This window comes from Phocoena sinus, chromosome 7 (genome assembly GCF_008692025.1).
Source record: "Phocoena sinus isolate mPhoSin1 chromosome 7, mPhoSin1.pri, whole genome shotgun sequence".
Taxonomy (NCBI): domain Eukaryota; kingdom Metazoa; phylum Chordata; class Mammalia; order Artiodactyla; family Phocoenidae; genus Phocoena; species Phocoena sinus.
This window is the reverse complement of record NC_045769.1, coordinates 98,451,711-98,472,431: the sequence shown is the minus strand read 5'-3', so window position 1 is coordinate 98,472,431 and position 20,721 is coordinate 98,451,711. Positions and strand designations below refer to the sequence as shown.

Genomic DNA, 20,721 nt, shown 5'->3' with positions numbered 1-20,721 from the left:
CCTGGTTTTAAAATGCATGGGCGGGGGGCTTCCATTCCGAAGTGAAAATCGATATTTGAAATATTTTGCGGAGGGCGGTGATAGGCGAAAGCAAGAGAAATGTCATTATCAAGGGTGCTGGTTCATAGACACTAACTCATTAAGTGCAGAGCTGGAGAGAACAAGTCATTCATTATGCAAACATTTAAATATCAGTTAGTAAGGACAATGAAAGACGCTTCTCTTCCCCACAACCCATGCCTTATTTCCCCATAAATGACCAAAAGGAAAAGGAGCAGAGAATCATCTCAGCATCTAACAGGAATGCCGCTCTGGGGAATAGGTAAAGGTCCTGCCAGTCGGTTCTCCTGTTCTTACAAAATCCACTTTGTGGCTCGTGCGCTGAACCCAGTTCACTAAGCCTACTAGGTGAGACTGGTGGGTGTGAGGATTGTCTAAGTCTTTAGCACTTTACCTGAATTATCTTTGCAGATAACCCTAGCAGCATATTTTACTGTGTAAGGTGCTGGCCCAGGAAGCAGGTGCCTCGCAGTAACCATTGGCTGACAGACGTGGACCAGACATCTAATTTCTCTGGCCCTCGTTTTCCTCCTCTATAACACAAAAAGGTTGGTCCAGACCAGCAGTTCTCAATTTAGGGCACCCCATGGTCACCTGCGGGGGGCTGACCCACGGCCAGTTACACCACAGACTTCCAGAACTGGCCTCTTCAAGGAGGGGCCCAGACATGTGGACTTGAACAAAAGTCCCAGATTCCAATGTGCACCCTTGACTATAAATCAACTACCCACTATGGTTTATCCCTGTAAATATGATTCTTCTGTTGTTATATTTACTTATAATCTTTACGCAAAGGTAGGTTAGTTTTTGTGTATGAGCTGCAAAAGGTGGTGAACTTTCTCTGTTAAAGGAGAAATTCAGGAAGTGGTTACACGAGATGGAGTAGAAAGAAGATTGCTAACCCCCCTTTCGTAGTTTTTCTTGTAGAAAAGTGTATATTTTTTAAAAAATTAAAACAACAACAGCAACAAAAGCCCTTCCGATTCCAAAGCACTAAAATTCTTGGAACAGTATATGTTACCGATCAAGCACAAACGATTCTGGCTTCGATTCCTAACAGCATCATTGAACAGGTGGGACTTCCTTGCTCCAGAGGGGAGAAGGTGACCCCGCAGCGTAATTAAACACGGTGGGTCGCGGCCTGGGGAAATAAGGGCCTCAAAAGAGGATGCTCAGATTTCAGGTAATTTCCCCCACGTAAAGCACAGGGAAAGAGCCTCCTACACAGGGCACACAACAGGAGTTAGCTGTTGCTACAGTGATGAGTATACCACGCTGTGGTCACTTAACAATCAGAGTTTTTAGCTTGGCTCTCCAGCCCTGCCAACAAGGGGAGGGTTAACAGCCACTTAAATTGATTGGTCTCTAGCCATCACATGATGACAATGGAAGCGCCTTGGAAATTTCAGCCCACTCCCCCTCCTGCCCCCATCCCTCCACGAACGTCGCACTTTAAGCACAGAAACGTGCATTTGGCTGATTTCTATTGAATTCAGGCTAAGAATGCCCGGTTTCCACGTGTGCAGAGCTTGCATCCTTTCCCTAATAACCGGCTTTCCCTCTGAGCCCATCAACTGTTTCTGCTTCTCAGGCTTCACGATTGAGCTTGCCTTGTATCTCCAGTGTCTGTCATCCTCTAGCCTATGACATGTGGTGGGAGAAACCTGGTTTGGCGACAAAATGCCCGCCTTGACTCAGCTAATAGCAACTTCAGGTCAGGCACTGATGGACTCTGCACTACAGCTTTGCGGGGAGAAGCTAGGCGTTATCAGGCCAGCACTGCCTTTTTTTTTTTTTTTTTTTTTTTTTTTTTTACAGTGTGTGGTGGAGGAGAGGGGGAAGCTAGATGAAAAACCACACTTTGAAAATGGAGTTTGTAATGTTCACCTCAGATACACTTTTAGAGAGCAAGTAATTTGGTTCATAGCTTGTCCTCTTCTCGTGGCAACCATATCCCAGGTTATGATATATGATACCCAGGTAAGCAGTGGCCTAGAGGACGATGAGAAAGTTTCACAACCCCATTTTTGTCTGGCTCTAAACTACTGCCTGGAAGAAAGCTACAGATGTTTTGAGAGACACAGCAAAGTGTTCAAAGTGATTCTGAGGAAAATTACGGGAGTTCCTCAGGTAGAAGGGCCATCATCCATTTTTGCTCACATAAAATTCTCAGGAATGAAACAAGCAGAAAAGAAACAACCTGTCAGAATCACGCGTGTCAATCTTAGCTATAGAATCATCACTACGTTTTGTTTTGCCTGTTTAACAGTCCGAATCCCATATGACAAAACAATGCATGCTGCTTTGTTTGAGACGTTATTCTTGCGAGCGATTACGTTTCAGACTTCCCAGAAGAGTGATTCTGGTGGAAAGACTCCACACCTAGACTGCTAATGACCTATAAAGAAGAGCCTTTAAAGTTGCCTGCACGCACGCCACATCACAGCACAGCGACCAGCTATCTGCTCCCCAGGTTACTAGGTGGTAAGCCACAAGGCACTTCCAGGCCCTTCTCTTTCCGAAGGTGCTCACTTTAAAACTAGAGCCCTTGCATGAATCTACCAGCGGGCTAAGGGAAGTAAGTCACTTAACAAGCTGGACCCTTCACCAGGCTCCGTGGGCAGGGCAGGGCAGTTCAGCAAACTCAAGAGAAGCAGCGCTTGGGGGCACTGAATATCATTCACCCATCTTTTCAACATCCTTACAATGGCAAAGTCTATGTTCGTGGACCTGACCTTGGCATTGAAACTGCAGTTGACCCGTTTCCCCAAAGTTCCAGTTGCACTTTTTGGGGGGCTTTGATTTCTGATGAGACTACTGGGCGAGAAGACTGCAGGAAATGAGTGAGGTGTTCTCTCACAAGACCCCTTTCTTTTTTCGCCTCATGCCCAGGCCCTCTGTCAGCCAACTAAGCAGCTAAGCTTGTGGGGCGGGGAACTACATTCCCTTGAAAGATCTTTGGCAATTTTTGCCTGGAATTTGATGCATTTGTTCTAAAATTAAAGAAAGATGCTGTAGTGTTCTTCAAGGAAATATGGCCTGGCTCTTCGACAAAACACATTTTTCAAGCATTGACCTCTGGGAACTTCAACTAGCTTCATATGTCAGGCTGACACTGCTCACAGGCTACTGTCTAGTTGGCCAAGCAGAGCCGGTTATCCATACATTTTCCAGTCTCCCGATCAGCTTTTAGCGGAGGGAGGTGAGGGCAGTCCATAAAAAGAGGAGAGCCACTCATTGAAATGCACTCCCCCCCACCCCCAGCCATATGAGCTTCTTCTCGGGGAGAAGCCCTGGTAATTAACTCTAATGAGATTAAAGTAACTTGGAACTTTTCATTCTCCCAGCTCTGGAAAAGTAAATCTGGGATAACCAGTGGGTGCGTTATCTCAAAGTCAATCCCTTTTCCTGTAATGCAATGGCCCCCTCACTCCCACCTCAGCCCAGGCTGGAGAGGGGAGGAAAAGGGGGGCCTGCCGGGCTCTTACCTGCGCTTTGCTCCATCACTTCTTTCTGACACATGTCTTGAACGTTCACCGTGCAATTCACGATGAACTCGGGGGAGGAGCAGTCGTTATTCAGTTGGAATTCTTCACACTGGTAGCACTGGATTTGCAACGCAAAGCCTGCGGGACAGACGCAGTCGGATTCAGACCGGGCCGCCCCGAGACTACCCCAGAAGCCAGCATCCTGCCCCTCGCTCCAGCCAGCTGCGGCGCCCTCCCTCCTGGGTCTCCCCGGAAGGCGGCCGCGGTTGAAGCCGGTAGAGGGCGGCGCGGCCACCGAAGGTCCCGCAGGATATAAAGTGGGATTTGGCCCGCGAGCCCTGGACCCACTCGCCAGAAACAAAGAGCCCATCCGACACCACACCCGGCTCTTCCCCCACGGAAGTTGAAAGGAGGGCTATGCCGCCCGAGAGCCGAGGACCTGACGTGCGTCGGCTCCAGCCTACGCCGAAGGCTTTGCCTAATTGTTAATTGGTTACAAATGAGTTAATTACTATGTCGGCACCGTTCGCGACTACCTTCGCAGACGCCTTTTCAGTTTTCTTTGATAGTCGAAGCCGGCATCCCTGTGCTGTGGCTCCGAGGCCCCCCAGGCGGACGAAGGGCCGGGCGCTCAATGCTGCTGCGCCCCGAGTCCCCCGCCTTTCTTCGGGACGGTTCCCGAAGCAGCAGGGGTGGCCGCGGCGTGTGGCAAGGGGCGTGCGTGCGTGTGTGCGCGCGCGCGCGCATCCGCGGCCGCGACACCACAGTCCTTCCTTCCCGGCTTTCAGGGCTCCGTTTGGCTAGGGCTCCCGGTCCGGGTCCCAGCTCTGCAGAGCTGGACTGGGAGCCGCTCCTGTACTGGAGCGAAGGAGCCAGACGTTTCTGTACCTCTCCCCGCCCCAGCCCGACTGCTCCGCTCGGATCTACGGGCTCGCGTCTAGGCCCAACTACCCCCGGCTCCCGGGCAGATGAGCCCCGGACCCGGCGCACCTCCCCTCCCAGACCCACAGCGGTCGCGCTCGGAGCGCAGCAACTCAGCCCCGGCCAGCCCAGGCCACAGGCTGACCAGCGTGCCGCTCACCTGTCGGCGGCGCCACTGCCACGGGTTGCTAGCGACGCCTGACAACTTGGCGGGTTCGCGGACTGTCGCCCCCGCTCCCTCGCCGAGACCCTGCACGGCTCGGACCTTCCCTCCTCCCCAGCCCAGCTTCTCCTTCCGCCGCGCAGCCCGGGCATCTGCAGCCCGAGTCCCACCAATCCGCCGCTGCCGCCGCTCCTCCAGCAGCGCAGGATTTGGGCACTTTCCCATCTAGCGCCCCTGGGCACCACTCGCCGCCGCCGAACTCCCGCCGGGCGACCCCTGCACAGCACGGGCGCGGAGGTGAGCGCCCAAGCGGAGGCAGAGCGGCGGGCGGGTACACGGGGTGTGCGATCCCGGCCGGACGGCTGGCCGCTTCGTCTTCTTACCTTGAAGCAAGAACAGTCCGCAAAAAGTTGCCGCGATGCCGAGGACCCACATCCTCCCGGAGCCGCGGGGCCGGGAGCGGGCAGGCGCATCAGAAGCGGCGACCGCGGCGGAGGCTGTCCGGGCCGCAGCGGCTGTGGCTGCCGAGACTGCTGGGGCCCGCGCTGCCGCCGCCGAAGTGCCCGCCGCCGCCAAGACGAGCCGCAGGTGCCGCCGGCGGCGCCCGCATCGCCCGCGCCGGGGCCCCCGGCTGCGGGTCGCCGCTTCTCTGTCTCGCGCTCCCGGGCAGTGAGGGCCCGGCGTCTCCGGAGTTGGCGACGGAGGCTGAAGGAACTGCTGGCGATCCGGAGCACCCAAAAAAGTCTCGCCTCTTCTCCCCACCTCCCACTCCAGGCACCACGTGACGGCTGCCGAGTTGGGGTGGAGGTGGCGAGCGGGGAAGGCTGGGACAGTCTTTTCACGTGTCCACCCCCTTCCGATAGCCCTCCTCTCCCGCCTCCGCACGTCCCCTGGGACGCCTCGAGGGGGAGAGGGAGAGTGTAGTTTTCGGAGGCTGGGAGGCTGGAGACTGGGGAAGGAGGCAGGAGGGCGCAGCAGGTGCCACGGCGGTCGGCCGGGCGCCGTCAGCAGGACGTAGGAGGTGGGGTGGGAAGACTGCTTGCCTCTACTTGCAGGGGCGCTTGCCCCCCTCCTCTGCGCCCCCCGGGGGCTGGTGGGTTGCCCGCGGCAGGGTCCGGTCCACCCGGCAGGGAGTGCGGGGCCGCGCTCCCGTGCGTCTGGCAAAGTTGCACACTCGCAGGCTCCCTAGGGTATCCGGTGCAGCTGCGCCTTCTCTTCCTCGGAGAAGCCCCTGGGTCGTTACCGGGCTCGGCTTCAGCTGCGGCGCAGTGGGCGGGGTGGGCGGGGTAGGCGGGGACCCTGCCCAGCTATGCGCGCTCGGGCCTCGGTTCGTCTACCGCGCGCACCGCTGGAGGGTGCGGTAGCCTAGCCTAGGAGAGGACCGCTCCGGGGACAACCGTGAATGAGCTCCCACTAGAAAGCAAATTGGGGTGAAGACGAGAGTTGCTCTTCTCCATCCCCTTCGTCCAAAAGGCCGGGCAGCTTCCTCTGGCTCTATTCACGGCGTCCTCTCGTACACCGCGCCTTCCCAGCCCAGGACTCGGGCACTGGCACACCCCCTCGCCACCTCCCCCCACCCCATCCCCCCACTCTTGTACAAGCGACCCACCTGGAGTACTCCCGGAACGCCAGCTTGCTACGTTTGCCTTCCTGGCCGCCGAGCCCTGCCGCAGGTGGTACGGGAGCCCGCTAGCCCGCCCGGAACGCCTGGGAGCCTCCGCCCCCAATCCCGCACGTTCCCACGCCTGTCCCCCAAATACCTAGGCAGCATCCATTTCGGTGGAAAGGGCTTCGTAAGCTTCGCCCCTCTTCACCTCCTTCTACTCGGGCCTCCTGTCTTAGGAGAAGGAAGCTCTCTTTAGGCCGGGATGCTGATCATTTATTTCCCTATCCTGCCAGCAGAGCGGGTCCGGAAAGGGGCTTCAATGACTTTCTTGTCATTCCTCTGCAGAGATCGTTTCCTATCTGCCTCCGGCTCCTTATCTCTCCCTTTGCACCCCTCTTCCTCTCATTTCTAGTTGGTTAACCCCTCAGGGAGACGAAAATGCTTTGACCATTACTCGCTAGTCTGCAGACTCGAATCTTACAATTGGCTGAATTACTGCTTCTGGAGGAATAGGGCCAGTTTCCTTATTAGTCTGTTTATTCCTTCGGGGGAATGCGTCGTTGGAGCGCGTATGAGATTCAAATAACTAATTGCGCCGAAGGGTCCTTGAAGAAGCTCTTCTAAGCTTTCAGAGGGTGCGATTGTGATATGACGTTTATTCAGAAATGAAACAAAAGAATCTTAAAAAGTCTGAAAGACAATGACAAAATTTTCATTTAAGACAACAAAATTCAAATATAACAAATTGCACAAATTAACCAAATAACACTGACCGTACAATACTCTTTAAAGAAACAAGTGTGTACTAAAGTATCCATATAGATCCTAAAAGTATCTGTTATGCCTAGTTTACAAGCTCCTGTACAAAAGCAATTATAAATAGTTCGCATCTAGAAAAAATACACGGTAACCTTTAAAATAGAATTTATCCTTACATATAAACAGACTTTGTAGGAAAAAAGGATATTAAAAAGTAAGAATTTTTCATAGCACCAACCATTTTATTTTTTACAATGTGAACACTGCAAACAGGAATTTACTTTGATTTATAGATTGACCAGGTTTTAATCAAAAGAGCCAGAAGATAAAAATCAACAGATAATGTTGAGAACTGCAGAGAACCACTACGTAGAAGAGGATGTAAGGAAATGATTGGAGGGAAAGTAGAATTACATCGTCTCTGATACAAATAGCTTCTGATCAGTGTCACACTTGAGTACCTTCCTCTACAGTTTTCAGTAGAAGCAGAATTATACTTATTACTAGAACCTGAATCTCTCTGGCAACAATTTGGAAATTGCACTGGGATTAAAGTTTCTATCGAATTGAGATTATGAGATGGAGATGAGAGACAGCCCTCTGGTTTTTCAGCAGGCCCTGTTTTCTGTTTACAGAGTGTACCATCAAACAATTTGAGGCCTAGGACAGTGACCTGAACAAAAACTGGAGTTGGAATTTTTCAAAAATATATTATCAACTTCTAAGACTTAGGGCATCATTTCAAGAGCATGGCACTGATTCAATTTATTGCTGTCCTTTTAAGGTTTTTTTTGCTACAAATATAATTTCTTTTCCAAAAAAAAAATTTACAACTTCTGTACAACTTCTTTTTCAAAAGGAAAGTGCAAAATTAAGACTTCTGTATCCTGGGTGTGTTTACTTTTAATCCTCATGGAACACAGCAAGTAGAGTCTATCTTTATTGCCTTGTCAGGGAAGTAAGCTCCAGTGGGCTGCTGGCTGTGAATCTGACAGTGTCGGCCCTGGTACTGCAATAGTTTATTCGTTGCCATCTCTACCTGCCCCGCTTCCCAGCCCTGTTTCCTAAGTGCTCCATTTCCAGCTCACTAAGGGGAAAAAAAGTCCTTTACACATCATTTGAACCCTGACTTGCACAGGAAGAGAAGCTATCATATAAAGAATCACTCAAAGATTCCAAATTGTCTACCCCAGGCCTATCAGAGTTACTCAAAGAGGCCTCTTCATTTTTTTCTTTTTCTTCCTTTTGTCCTTCAACCTTGTTCAGAGAGTTTGTCTCTTTTTCTAATAAGATCACAGTATTGCCATTGTATTTATTGAATGACTCCAGGGAAATTTTACGTAATCTATTCTCAGGATCTTCTCTTGTTTCTTCAACTTGTTTCAATTTCTGCAATAAAAAGAGGAAAATATTAGAAACATATTTCTTTGCAAAATCAAGTTATTCTATCCAATATTCAATTATTGTCAGTATAAAGTACAATTTAAAGGGACAGAGGGAACCTACAAGTCTTTAACAATCTTCCAGTACAATTTAATGTAATAAAGCCAATTTTAGGGATAAATCAAGACTTTAATCATTTTACTGAGATAAATAGGTCCCAATTTGCAAATCAGTTAAGTGCCACTTAATTTTAAATGGATCCATCTCAAATGTGTTCACGTAAAGTGCCTTATTTTTCTTAATCAAAGTTTCGAACTCCTTTCTTTACTTACTAAATATTATTAGTTGTCCTGTTTCTAAATATGGATAGGGACTGAATTTCAGCCAGAAATGACAGTTCTATAAAAAAAAAAAAAAAAAAAAAGCATGCAATCCCTTAAACTGACATAAAATTTAAGTACACATTAAACTCGTCATATGCATTGTCACGTGTGTATTTTGTCCCTTTACAAGTCTTATGCTATTTGAAAGAGATCCCAGGTGTGAGGGTATAGATTCTTCAAGGCCCAAGGGCTTAAACATCATAGTAACAGGTCTGCACCCGAGTAACCTCTCCCTCCAGGAGGTTCTAGTAAAACCAATGTAAACAGGAATATTTATAGGCTGTTACTGGTAGTCTCTGGGACTTCATAAAACACTGCAGTCATATTCGATAATTACTGCAGGTAAACTCTGTAAACGTGAATATATTTAGTTGCTCAAGTGACTCCTGAGGTCTGAGGTGAGACGGAATAGGAAGGCATACATGCAAAAACTGCAAGGGTGGAGGTGTTAAAGCCACTAACCACATTTCTCATTTCCTTGTCCTCTTTCAGGCAAAAATTCCATCCAGGAAGTAGGAACAGGGCCTCAGAGATGATAACAATAGCTACCATTTATTAAGCATCCACCATGTAAAAGACACAAAGTATTTTATTTATAAGCCCTTTTTCACAGACCTGTAAGTTACACATCCCCACTTTAGAGAGAAGGAAAACAAGGCTCAGAGTGACAGGGTCACTTGCCCAAGGTGGCTCAGCAAGTGATGGAGAACAGGATTTGAATTCCTGTCTGGTGGCCTTCCACACTCTTGTAATAAAGGACAAGATGTCCTGTATGTTTTTTTTCATTTTGCCATCCACATATGCCAAACCATCTCAATTTGCTACTGTCCAAGGCCCTAACGTAGGCAGCTCCATCCCTCCCTGCAACATTGCTACGATGGATGTCAAAGGTACAATGAGGAAACTGTGTTTGGATCTGGGCAAAAACAGACATAGCTAAAGCCTGTGAATTCTCACATGCTAAATATTTAATAGAAAGAGAAAAGAAAAAGATACAGAAGTGGATGGTTCCGGTGTCCCGAGAGCAGGCTCAGACAGCATTTCTCTCTCTGCTATGGGGAAACGGTGTAATTCTATGGGAATACTTGAAGATCAACCTTGAAGTGATGCTTATTTCATTACACTATTAACGTACAGGAGCGTTATTCACAGAGCAAATTTTCAATCTGAAATGGCTACCTCGAAAAAGAGCTGGGCTGAGGAACAGATTCCTAGGTGATTACAAAAAAGTGGCTCCATAATTAGGAATGAATCCACGCAGGAGCCCCTTCTCATGGCATGCCAATTTTGAGCGTTCTTTAAAAAGAATTATAAAGTACAACATGAAAAATACACGGAGGGAGTAGGAAAGCTTTGATTGTACCAAATGTAGGTAAATAGAGGCCATTCAATGCAACTTCCTCCTCACCTGAATATCTTCTCCCTTTTTCCTTATTCAAGAACCTTTTCCTTGCCTATTTCTGGTCAATGTGGATCTCAAGTTCATTCAATAAACACTCACTAGAGAAGCTATCATGAGGCAGGTGGAAGGTTCTGGTGCCGAGGATACACAGCTGAATAAAATGACGTCCTGTAGGAGGGGAGTGAGGCCCTGGAGGCAGGCCGGCTTGAGCTGGAGTCTCAGCTTTGCCCTTTCATTGGCTGTGTAAGTGCCCAAGAGCACCCTTCCTCAGGTAAAGTTAATAAGACATACCTTTATTTTAGGATTGCTGTAAGTATTAGAAAAAGAACACCTGAAGACCCTGACACATAGGAGTAGGTGCTCAATAAACGGAACAACAAGTAAGAGTAAGCTAGCATTCTTATTCTAGATCAGTGGGTCTTAAACTGTGCTCTCCAGGCAGCTTCCAGCATCAGCATCACGTGGGAGCTTGTTAGAAATGCAAATTCTCGAGTCCCGCCCCGACTTAACTACATCCGTAATGCAGCGTCCCAGAAAAAGTTTTTAACAAGGTCACTGGGGGATTCTGACACATGCTAACATTTGAGAATCGCTAGTCTAGAAGAACTTGTAGTCTTGGAGGGGAGACAGGTGAAAAGCATAATTCAGTGTATTCAGGTAGTGATAAGGAAAGGATTATTTACCAAGAAAACACCCACTGTCTATGGGACACAAATAGTGCATCTTGTTTTCTAAACGTTTCCTGCTTGTAGGTTTGGCTCTTCAGTTAATTATGACCAAGGCCTACATCGGCTGGGGAGGCGATGGAAATGAAGGAATGGCCCATTGTAAGAAAGATCACATGCCTTCATGGTCTTCCTTTTATTTTCACAGTTTTGATGAGGGGTGGGTACCGAAATATTTCTGGACTATAAGAACAACATCAGTGTAAGAGTGACAATGAGGACACACTGACATTCAAGCTCAGTGCTGGGGAGCTACAGGGAGTGGTGAGGAGTGTGGTCAGCTCAGGAGTACGTGCCTCCTCTAAAGGCAGCTCTTTAGAACTAGCTCATTGCAGCTGTGCAGAAACATGGGCCCAGGTCTTTGCTTTTAAAGGTAAGGCCATGGATCTAGAACAATATTTGCTTATACTTAAAATCCTCTAATTTTAAGTATTTGCTTATACTAAGAAGAAAAACAAATCCATAATAACAAAAATAACCCCCACTATGTATGTCAAACAGCAATCTTTGCAGTGTGTGAACTTCTGAGCTAGCCATCATGTTTTATACTTCTTTTGTATGTCCTAGATGACCCCCCTCATCCCCCTTCTCCCATCAGCTTTCCCCCTAAAAACCGAGCCCAGCGCTCACCGGCAGTAGACCCTCGATGGAGACTGGATGATGGACTCGGCTTTCTCTACCATCGGTAGAGTCTCAACTGTTGGCTGGGATTTCTCCAGTGGTCCTGCCAGCTTACTTCCCTGCCTCGAATTAGAATTATATATATATATATTTTAAATTTTATTTATTTATTTATTTATGGCTGTGTTGGGTCTTTGTTTGTGTGTGAGGGCTTTCTCCAGCTGTGGCGAGCGGGGGCCACTCTTCATTGCAGTATGCGGGCCTCTCTTGCTGGGGAGCACAGGCTCCAGACGCGCAGGCTCAGTAACTGTGGCTCACGGGCCCAGCCGCTCCGGGCATGTGGGATCCTTTCCACCAGCCTTGCCTCTTTATTGGCTTTAGAGCGGCCAGCAGCCGGGCTCCCACTTTCGGTAACAATAGTGCACATCAGTTTGCAGCAAATGTATGTGAAGGTGCTTCGAAAACTAATCATGGTAATAACAGCATTTAATTGAGTGCCTGCTCTGCACAGACGCTCGGCTAAGCACGTTGCATGGATTATCTGTTTTCATCCTCACGTCAATTCTATGGGGGAGGTGTCACTGTTATCTTCATTTACAAGCAATCAAGCCTGGAGGAAGTTAGGTAACTTAAGGTCATGGAGCAGTACGTGGTGGGGTCTGGATTTGGACCCAGGCAGTCTGCCTGCAGAGCCCAAGTTCTTAACCTCTATCGTGGAAAAGAACTTCACAAATATCGGCCCATATTACCTTTAAGGGGAGCCTCTGAGATAAGAATCCCAGAACAGCAACAGTAATATTAATGGTAACAAACCCAGTAAAGATTCCTGAAGATTGTGTGGGTCCCATAAAACATTGTCATTTCCTTTGTATAACGTACTTCATTGAAATTATGATAAAATTAATATACTACACTTGCCACCTATAGGTGGCAACAGTTGTACAGTTCACTTTTTGGTGGGGCTTTTCACTGCACTTGGGAACAAAAGTAGGGCTCAAAAGGGTGAGAATGTATTTTCAAGTTTAAAATAAATAGCTATGCTCATTCTTAAATATTTTCCTATCTTTCGTGTAACGATGACATTGTTAACAATAATGCAAGCAAGAAGTAGTGACATATTCTCCAGAAATCCCTTAGTAATTATACCTTAGCTAATTTAATTCCTTGTAGTCAAATAATCAATCAATCAAACCAATCTACTATATGAATAATCTGTGCGAATAATTATGTGGTCTTGATTCTCAGAGAGAGTTTCATAGAAAAGGAGACGGGGCTCTTGGAACGCTTTTGAAGGGTGAATAGTATTAAGATATATAGTAGGTAAGAAGGAGTACATTCCAAGAAATTTCCATTTCATGTGCCCCTACTGCATCTGTAGACCATTCTATAGTCTATCTCAGGTCTTGTAGTTGCCCAGATAGTCTATCTCTTGCCCTTTAAGATTCTATAATGGACAGAATCACCGTAAAGACAGAAACACAGAGCTATGCCTATCCCAAGGGGTTCCAAGAATTCCAGCCCAGACTCAGCAAAGTATCAGCCCAGAAACCTGGGTTATAAATAACAAATAGTTTTTATTTCCAAAGAGCTTTCCCATCTATGATCTCACTTTGGTCTTACATCAGACTGGAAGGTGAGGGAGGCTGGTGTCAGCTATACGTTACATGCGGTATTTATGGAATTTGTGGTTCACACAAATTCAAATTCAGGTGAAATTAGACCTGGAAACTTGGTTTCCTGATTTTCAACACAAACACATACCATTTTTCCTCCATAGTCAACAACAGAGATTCTGCCTACACCAATAACCTGAACACAAGGAAGGATAAAGCAGAAGGTGATACGTGCCCCTGTCATAAGAAAAAGATGGGGAAAATGTATAAGGCGATACAGAAAAACTCAAGTGATAAACCAGAAAAAAAAACTCACGATGAGACCAGCTTCAGAGAGGCACATGTTACACATGTATAGCCAGAAACTCCTGCCCACGGCAGGGGAGAAACAAGTAGCAAATTCATGAACTTGCACAATGGATTCGTGTTCTATGATGAAAGCTACTCTTATCATTTCATGTAAGTTTCCATCTGTTGATTATATCTTGCAAATACTGGTTAGTCTGTCTACTGTAAAATGTCAGGACGAGATTCAGATCTACCTGTGGAATTGAAACGTAGCATCATTCCTCAGCTGGGCACTAATATTTGCAAAGAGGACTAGACCTCTTAGCATAAATTAATGTAAACAGTATCTTCATCCACATGATTTCTTATTTCTCTATTGCTATAATGACTCACTGCCAATCAGTTCAACAAGACACGTGGTAGGAAAACAACAGCTACATTTATAAAGCGTTTTTACTATGTGTCAGGTCCTGGGTTGAACGCAGCGCATGAATTATCTCATTTAATCCTTACACCGACCCTCTGAGACAGTACTATTTTCATCCCCATGATACTCATAGGGAAATAGAGAGTAGAGAGGTTGAAATATTTAGGCCGCATACGCATGGCTAATAAATTAGGGAATCAGGACTCAAGCAGGAGAAGCCTGACCACAGAACTTGGGATTTTAATCACTAAGTACAAGACCAGGTATTTCAAAGCCAGTGTTCCGTTCCTGGCACTGTGCTAATTAGCTGGGTGACCTCTCTGAGCCTTAGTTTATTGTTTTTTGATTTTTTTTCGGTACGCGGGCCTCTCACTGTTGTGGCCTCTCCCGTTGCGGAGCACAGGCTCCGGACGCGCAGGCTCAGCGGCCATGGCTCACGGGCTCAGCTGCTCCGCGGCATGTGGGATCTTCCCGGACCGGGGCACGAACCCGCGTCCCCTGCATCGGCGGGCGGACTCTCAACCACTGCGCCACCAGGGAAGCCCTGAACCTTAGTTTATTTACACTAAAGATTTTTTTTTTTTTTAAAGAATCTTCCCACTCTGTAAGCTCCGTGACTCCAAAATATTCTGAATTGTGTGTCTTCTATGCATCCATTATTGGAATTTCAGGTAACACAATAAATACTTCTCTTCCCCACCTTAGTTCTGAATGAACTGGAGAAAGCGATAAAAGAAAAAGGCTGATGGGAGGCTAAAATAGCAGCTTTATTACTGAGAAAGCTTATAGGGAGAATGACGTTTCTATCTTCAAAGAAGTGAGTTTCTTAGCAGTGGTCTAGAAGCAGACAGTGTTAGACTGGGCTGGCAGCCCTGGGCTGGGAGCAGGTCTTCTTAAACCTACAACACGAGTGCTGCTTCTCCAGCCAGCCTGACTCCTGAGAGAGGGCGGGGAGAGCAGGAGACGGGCTCAAGCTTTCCCTGTTCCCTTCCTAAACTTGCTATTTTTTAATTTTTTTTATTGGAGTATAGTCAATTTACCGTGTTGTCTTAGTTTCAGGTGTACAGCAAAGTGATTCAGTTATAAATGTATAATACCTGTTATTTTTCAGATTCTTTTCCCTTTATAGGTTATTACAAAGTATTGAGCACAGGTCCCTCTGCTATACAGTAGGTCCTTCTTGTTTATCTATTTTATATATACTGTGTATCTGTTAACTTGCTAAACAAGCCACTCCTCCGTCTCCTGAGAGGCGACTGAGCAGAGCTTAGAGACACCAGGAGTGTTATCCTAGGGAACTCCTTCCACATGGCAAGAAACACCCCCGAAATTGGGGAGAAATGTCAGCATCACGCCCCTACCACAACCCCACATTTCTCATTATGTGTGATGATGCAGATTTTAACCAGTCATATATGCAGTGGGGCCAGGAAGAAGCGGGAAAGTTTGGAGACCGTAGTGAGTTGGTTTGGGCAGAGAAACGTCTCCCTGGGTGAAGCAGTGGGAGTAAGATGATTTAGCAGATGAGAAATATAGCCAAGCTTCCATTTGGAAGCAGATGGATCAAAGAGAGGAGACGGGTTGGCGAATCCTGAGCTTTGAGTTGGAGCAGAAGGTGTGATTTCCCCCATCCCTTTCCTGATGAGCAAATCTTGGGCACTGGAAAGATGATTATGTGTTATGCTCTTGTGGGAACGGGGAGGAAGTATTTTAATCCTGGGTCTCTTGGTTGAAGACCTGTGCACATACAAAGTCTATGTTAAGTGACGTTTGCTGGGGGCAGGCCAACCCCAAGGAAAACGATGCAGCTCAAGTCATTTCTCTTTTCTCAGAAGCACAGGTTAATCTCTTCTTTAATGCCACCTCTTACCGTATTCCTGGCGGAGCTACTTTCTGAATGAGACACAAAAATAGATAAAGTGACCTTTGGTGAACAGGGAAGAACCTCCAGACTTTTCTTGACAGTTGTGGTGTTGACCCTGCTAACCTGGTCAAATTCCAACTTGGATAATTACTTTCTCTCGGTGTTCGGTTCCCTCTATTACCTCAACTGGACACATTACTCTTCACTTGCCCTTCTGAAAAATTAATGTGACAGATAGGTAATAGAGAACTGTTCTCTCCACCCAACCACACACTGGGAGATACGATGCTGCACTTGGGGCACTCTGTTTCCTTACTGGGTTCCTGAAGATCCTCAGTAGCTCCAGGGCAAACTGGTTTTATTAGGTGAAAGAGTAATTTTCAGCTGAGATGTGCTTTTATGACTATATTATTACCTGTATTGCTGTCCCTTACCAGGATCAATGACTTTCAATGACCTCTGTTAGAAGCCCTGAACCAGAGGGGAAAAATGAGCTTACTTTTTGGAAAAAAAAAAAAAAAAAAAAAGCAAGCAGAGAAAAGTGCAGTAGGAAGCTTAGGGTCGTTAGAAAATAATATATCTTGCAGAAAGGAAAAAAACTTAGCTTGGAGATAAACAGCGGCTGCGAAGGACATTTAAAGACCAGATCAAAAGGACGGAAGGAGAAGGAAGTCACTTTAAGGATATGGAAAATGGGGGAGATGTGGGACCAGGTCCCGCAACGGGAAGAGAAAAAAGGAACGTAAAGAAAACCCTAAACTTTATGACAGAGAAAGGCATTTGTGAAAAGGAAAGGCATGTAATCACGATTAGGCAAAATGATTATATGAACGTGCAAAAGACACATTCATGATTTCTCTAACGTTAGTGCCATCACGTGAAATGCCCATTTGAAAACTTGTATATATTTTTTTGCGGTAGGTGGGCCTCTCACCGCCGTGGCCTCTCCCGCTGCGGAGCACAGGCTCCGGACGCGCAGGCCCAGCGGCCATGGCTCACGGGCCCAGCCGCTCCGCGGCATATGGGATCTTCCCGGACCGGGGCACGAACCCACGTCCCCTGCATCGGCAGGCGGACTCCCAACCACTGCGCCACCAGGGAAGCCCGAAAACTTGTATTTCTTAATTTTTGTTTCCTAGGAGGTGGATGCACCCACAAATTTAATTTAAAATATAGGTTAATCACCTTAAGTAATACATCAGATTTGATCACTATTGGTCAATTTCTCCAAAAGCAAAATCTGCACTGTTTCACAGTGACTTAGACTTGGGGAAACAAGCCAGCTCATTGACTGTATGATTAGCTTAACTAAATGTAACATGCTTATTTGTGTTGTCAGATTTTTCTTCTTCCAACATAATAATATTAACCAAAATGTTTATTTGGGAGTGAGAATTGAGCAGGCTCTGGGCTGGAACTCCTAAGTCTGTTCATCTTAGTGTCAGGCTAATGATTCCAGCTGATGAGAGTGTGGGCACCAAACCTTTCTGGCCTTTCATTTACAGGCACCATTACGGATAAAAATAAATTCATATGCTACTCACTTGCCTTAAAAGATTGATTAGACTTTTTTCTTTGACTAGCCTTTCCATCATCTCATGTCTTAAATAGGATACCTATCTGTCCAGCGAGCTTGGCCATGCCTGGCTTAGATGTCAGTGTACTTGTAGCATAAAGAGCCCATGAACCTCGTCAGAGGAAAATCCAGCATGAAGGGACCATTTGTGTATTCTAGTACCATAGAGCTATGTCTTCACCTTGGAGTGATAGAGTTTGGGCTACTCTTTCAAGAAAAAATAAAACACACTTTTTAGGGGGGATTGGGTGAATGTTAAAAGAAAGTTACACTATTTTTTTTCATGGATGTTCCCTTTCCAAAGGAACATCTCCAATATCACCGTAAGGGTGGACATCATAAAAATGTACCTGAAAAGGCTAAGCTTTTATTACGAAGTATGCTGTGAGGGCCAAAACCGGGGAAAAACATTCTGTGTTACTTATTCACCTATAAATAATGAGGCAACCTGGAATTCTAACAGAAGTTGGTAGACCCTTTGGGAGTCACAGTGCACTGTGGTATCCAATCTATGAGGTGCTTTGCAACAGCCATGGAATTCAATGAGACTGAGTGCTAAGGGTCATCCAGAGACACACTGATATCTGTGGATGTAAGAGTGTTAGCTCTACTCAGGTTTAAGCTATTCATCTCCCAATGTCATTTATGTTTCAGTTCGAGGGCCAGTCAGCCTTTGCTTTGGATAAAGTTATTTCCCAAGGATATCTGACATATCGAATCCCGAGAGTCAGAGCAACTCAGGATCAGTACCAATTTCCTGATCCTTATTCTAAAGAGAAGATTCCTTGGTGGAAATTGTTCTGAAGATTTAGAGACATTAAGCTTTATATTGTGTGTTGCACACAACTGTAAGACGCTATTATTCCTCATTACCCAGTAAGCACTGGGGGTTCTAGAATGGAAGGATGTGCTAGTTGAGAGAATGCCAATGGGAATCCACGTTTGTTCTGGATTCCATCCTTTGCCACAATATGACACTGACAATCACTACTTCAACTCTGGACCTGGATTTAATAAATATTTAAATAGGGATTACACTGCTCTTGCCACATCATTTATTTATTCAAGAGATATTTGTTGAGCACCTTTTACGTACAGGACAGTATTCTAGACACCGGAGATAGAGCGGTGTATGAGACAAAGTTACTGCTCACATGGAACGTACATGCTAAGGATTTTTTATTAGGATGTCAACAGAGAACAAAGCTTCAGCTATATTAGGAGATGATTCCCTGAGAACTGTTAGGCTAGTCTACCAGCCTACTATCTGGTCTGATAATGGCATTTAGAACACAAATATCCTGTCAGACTCAAAAGTTCTGAATGTGCCCCTTTACCCTAATCCTAATTTTTAAATAATTCCGTAACTTGCTTAGTTTCTTTTGACCTCCTGCCATTTTTAGTCTTTAAGATCCTTCAGGCAAATGTTTTCCATAGGTTAACTAATGACTATTCACATTCACCTTTCTTAATCTTTCTGGGCCTAGTTATCTCCTAAATTTAACATGCTTAAATTGGAATTTTTTCTCTTTTCTCTAATTCCATATCATTGTCAATGGTAACCACATTTTATATCTTTTTTTTTTGGTTATTAACAGCTGCTGGTTCTGTTTCTACAGTACCTAATCCACAGGGGTCTTTCTATGAATTCCTGGCCTAAATGGCCACATTATCCATTTCAACCCTGAACTTATATTCATTCTATTATGTAGTCTCTTTTCATATCAATGTCTCACTTCTCAATTAGATGACACACTTCTGGAGGCCATGCACTAGGTTTGGTTCTGCTTTCTTCTTCAGATTCTGACACCGTATCTTGGAGTTGCTATTTATCGCATATCAACGAACAAAGTCACTATTAGATCTATTTTCACTACATCGTTCCCCTTCGGAGCTCAGAGACTTGTCTGAGATTTCTATAATGTCTGCTTTTCCATGATGAAGACGCATGTAAAATAAGATCATTTCTGATGTCCATCTGAGCTACTTTCCAGTCCCTAGATACACTAGCAGAGGCATGGTCTCGGGATTCCAGGGCGGCCTCAAGAACCAGGACGGTCCTTGGATTAATGGATATCTGACTACTGTTTACTTTGGCAAAAGCAATTTCCTCTCTCTGTCAAGAGCAGAGACCTGTGCACTCACATCCCATGGCCATGCTGGTTGGGCAACTCTGCTGAGCAACTGGGGCCTTCTTCTGCACCTCCAGGTGGGCTTGGCTTGTGGTTGGATGAAGCAGAAGCTGCCATCGCTTCCTGGAAATGCAGGAGCCAGAGCAGAAACAATAAGCTTCTGTCTTGGGGTGCAATGTTATTGGAAGGATCAGGCCCGTGATAAACAGTACCAACGCTGGCTCTACCATTTTGTTAAGTGCGTCCTTCAGCCAGCAAGTGTTGTCTTTCCGGTCTGAGCCAGTCCCAGCCATTTGCTTAAGTTCAGATTCCTATCTCCTTAAGACAGGGGAAACTTGGTGATGTGCTTTGCTGCTTTTAAGTGAGAGTGTAAACAGGACGATGATGACATTCTTAGAAACGTCAGTAAGACTATCTGGGTGATGGTCAGGGATATTACTGGGTGTATGAAATCAAGAAATGAAACTGTAAGGAGATTAAATTACAGCCACCTTTGGACAACATTCTAGTACCAGGCAGCATCCAGGTGCTTTTTATTCTCTCCCCGCCACCCATAATATATTCAAATGACAAACTGACTCTCGCATTATAGAAGGGATTGTGTTCATGAACCGCCTAGACTAGCTTAATGCCACTTCATAAGGTTTACGTCACCCATCCGCGACAATAAACATAAGCTTTATTTTTGTCTCACACGTGCAGAACGATTTAATGTTTAAATTAACGCAGAAGTGAAAGGAGCCTTGCTCCAAGTGAAGTATGCCTGCCCACCACGACTCTGGAAACACAACTTGATGGCAATGAGAATTAAAGATGGATCAAACAAAATCAATAGTTAATTGTGTAACTCAGGGTCTTTCATTTCAGATCTAATCTGCAAAGAAGGTCCAGGGGATGTTTGCTTTTCATTTCCTTAAAATATCATTTCAAACCTTTCTGTCAGGCAAAGGAGTTCACAGGGTCTTTGCGTCATTTCCGTAAATTATTTGGCTTCTGAGTGGTCGAGGTCATACTGATCGCTCGGCCTCTCCAGTTTTCATTTTACACAACCACGCCATCTCCTATCAGCAAAATATACTGCGCTGTGAAGATACACGATTTTGTGCGACACGGCAAGACACGTGAGGTCGGGTTGAGCCCGTCTGGATGAATATGCTGTCTGTTCCGGCATTCCCAAAGGGACCAGAAGGACGGGGTGCTGTTTGAATAGGATCTAAAAAAACTCTTCCAATCTCATTAGCCCAAATGGATGAGAAGGGAAGGAGAGCGGGGAGGCCTCCTTTGCAAAGGGAATAGTACAATAACATCCA

General features: G+C 46.1%; 2 protein-coding genes across 8 annotated transcripts in view; both read right to left on the bottom strand.

Annotated features, from left to right (window-relative positions):
- Positions 1–5,082, bottom strand: part of LYPD1 (LY6/PLAUR domain containing 1) — a 60,733-nt gene extending 55,651 nt beyond the window's left edge. The window contains exons 1-2 of the mRNA XM_032638430.1: positions 5,016–5,082; positions 3,549–3,686 (exon numbers count right to left, since the gene is read on the bottom strand). Coding sequence (XP_032494321.1) covers positions 3,549–3,686; positions 5,016–5,067 — 190 coding nt within the window. The 5' untranslated portion in view covers positions 5,068–5,082. The remainder of the gene's footprint in view (positions 1–3,548; positions 3,687–5,015) is intronic.
- Positions 5,083–6,895: 1,813 nt separating this feature from the next.
- The window catches only part of NCKAP5 (NCK associated protein 5), a 992,075-nt gene continuing 978,249 nt past the window's right edge, over positions 6,896–20,721 (bottom strand). For 6 of the 7 annotated variants that reach the window (XM_032638276.1, XM_032638275.1, XM_032638280.1 and 3 more), the window contains one exon: positions 6,896–8,386. In XM_032638276.1, the coding sequence (XP_032494167.1) occupies positions 8,105–8,386 (282 nt within the window). In that variant the 3' untranslated portion in view covers positions 6,896–8,104. The remainder of the gene's footprint in view (positions 8,387–20,721) is intronic. The other variant, XM_032638283.1, reaches the window with a different exon arrangement.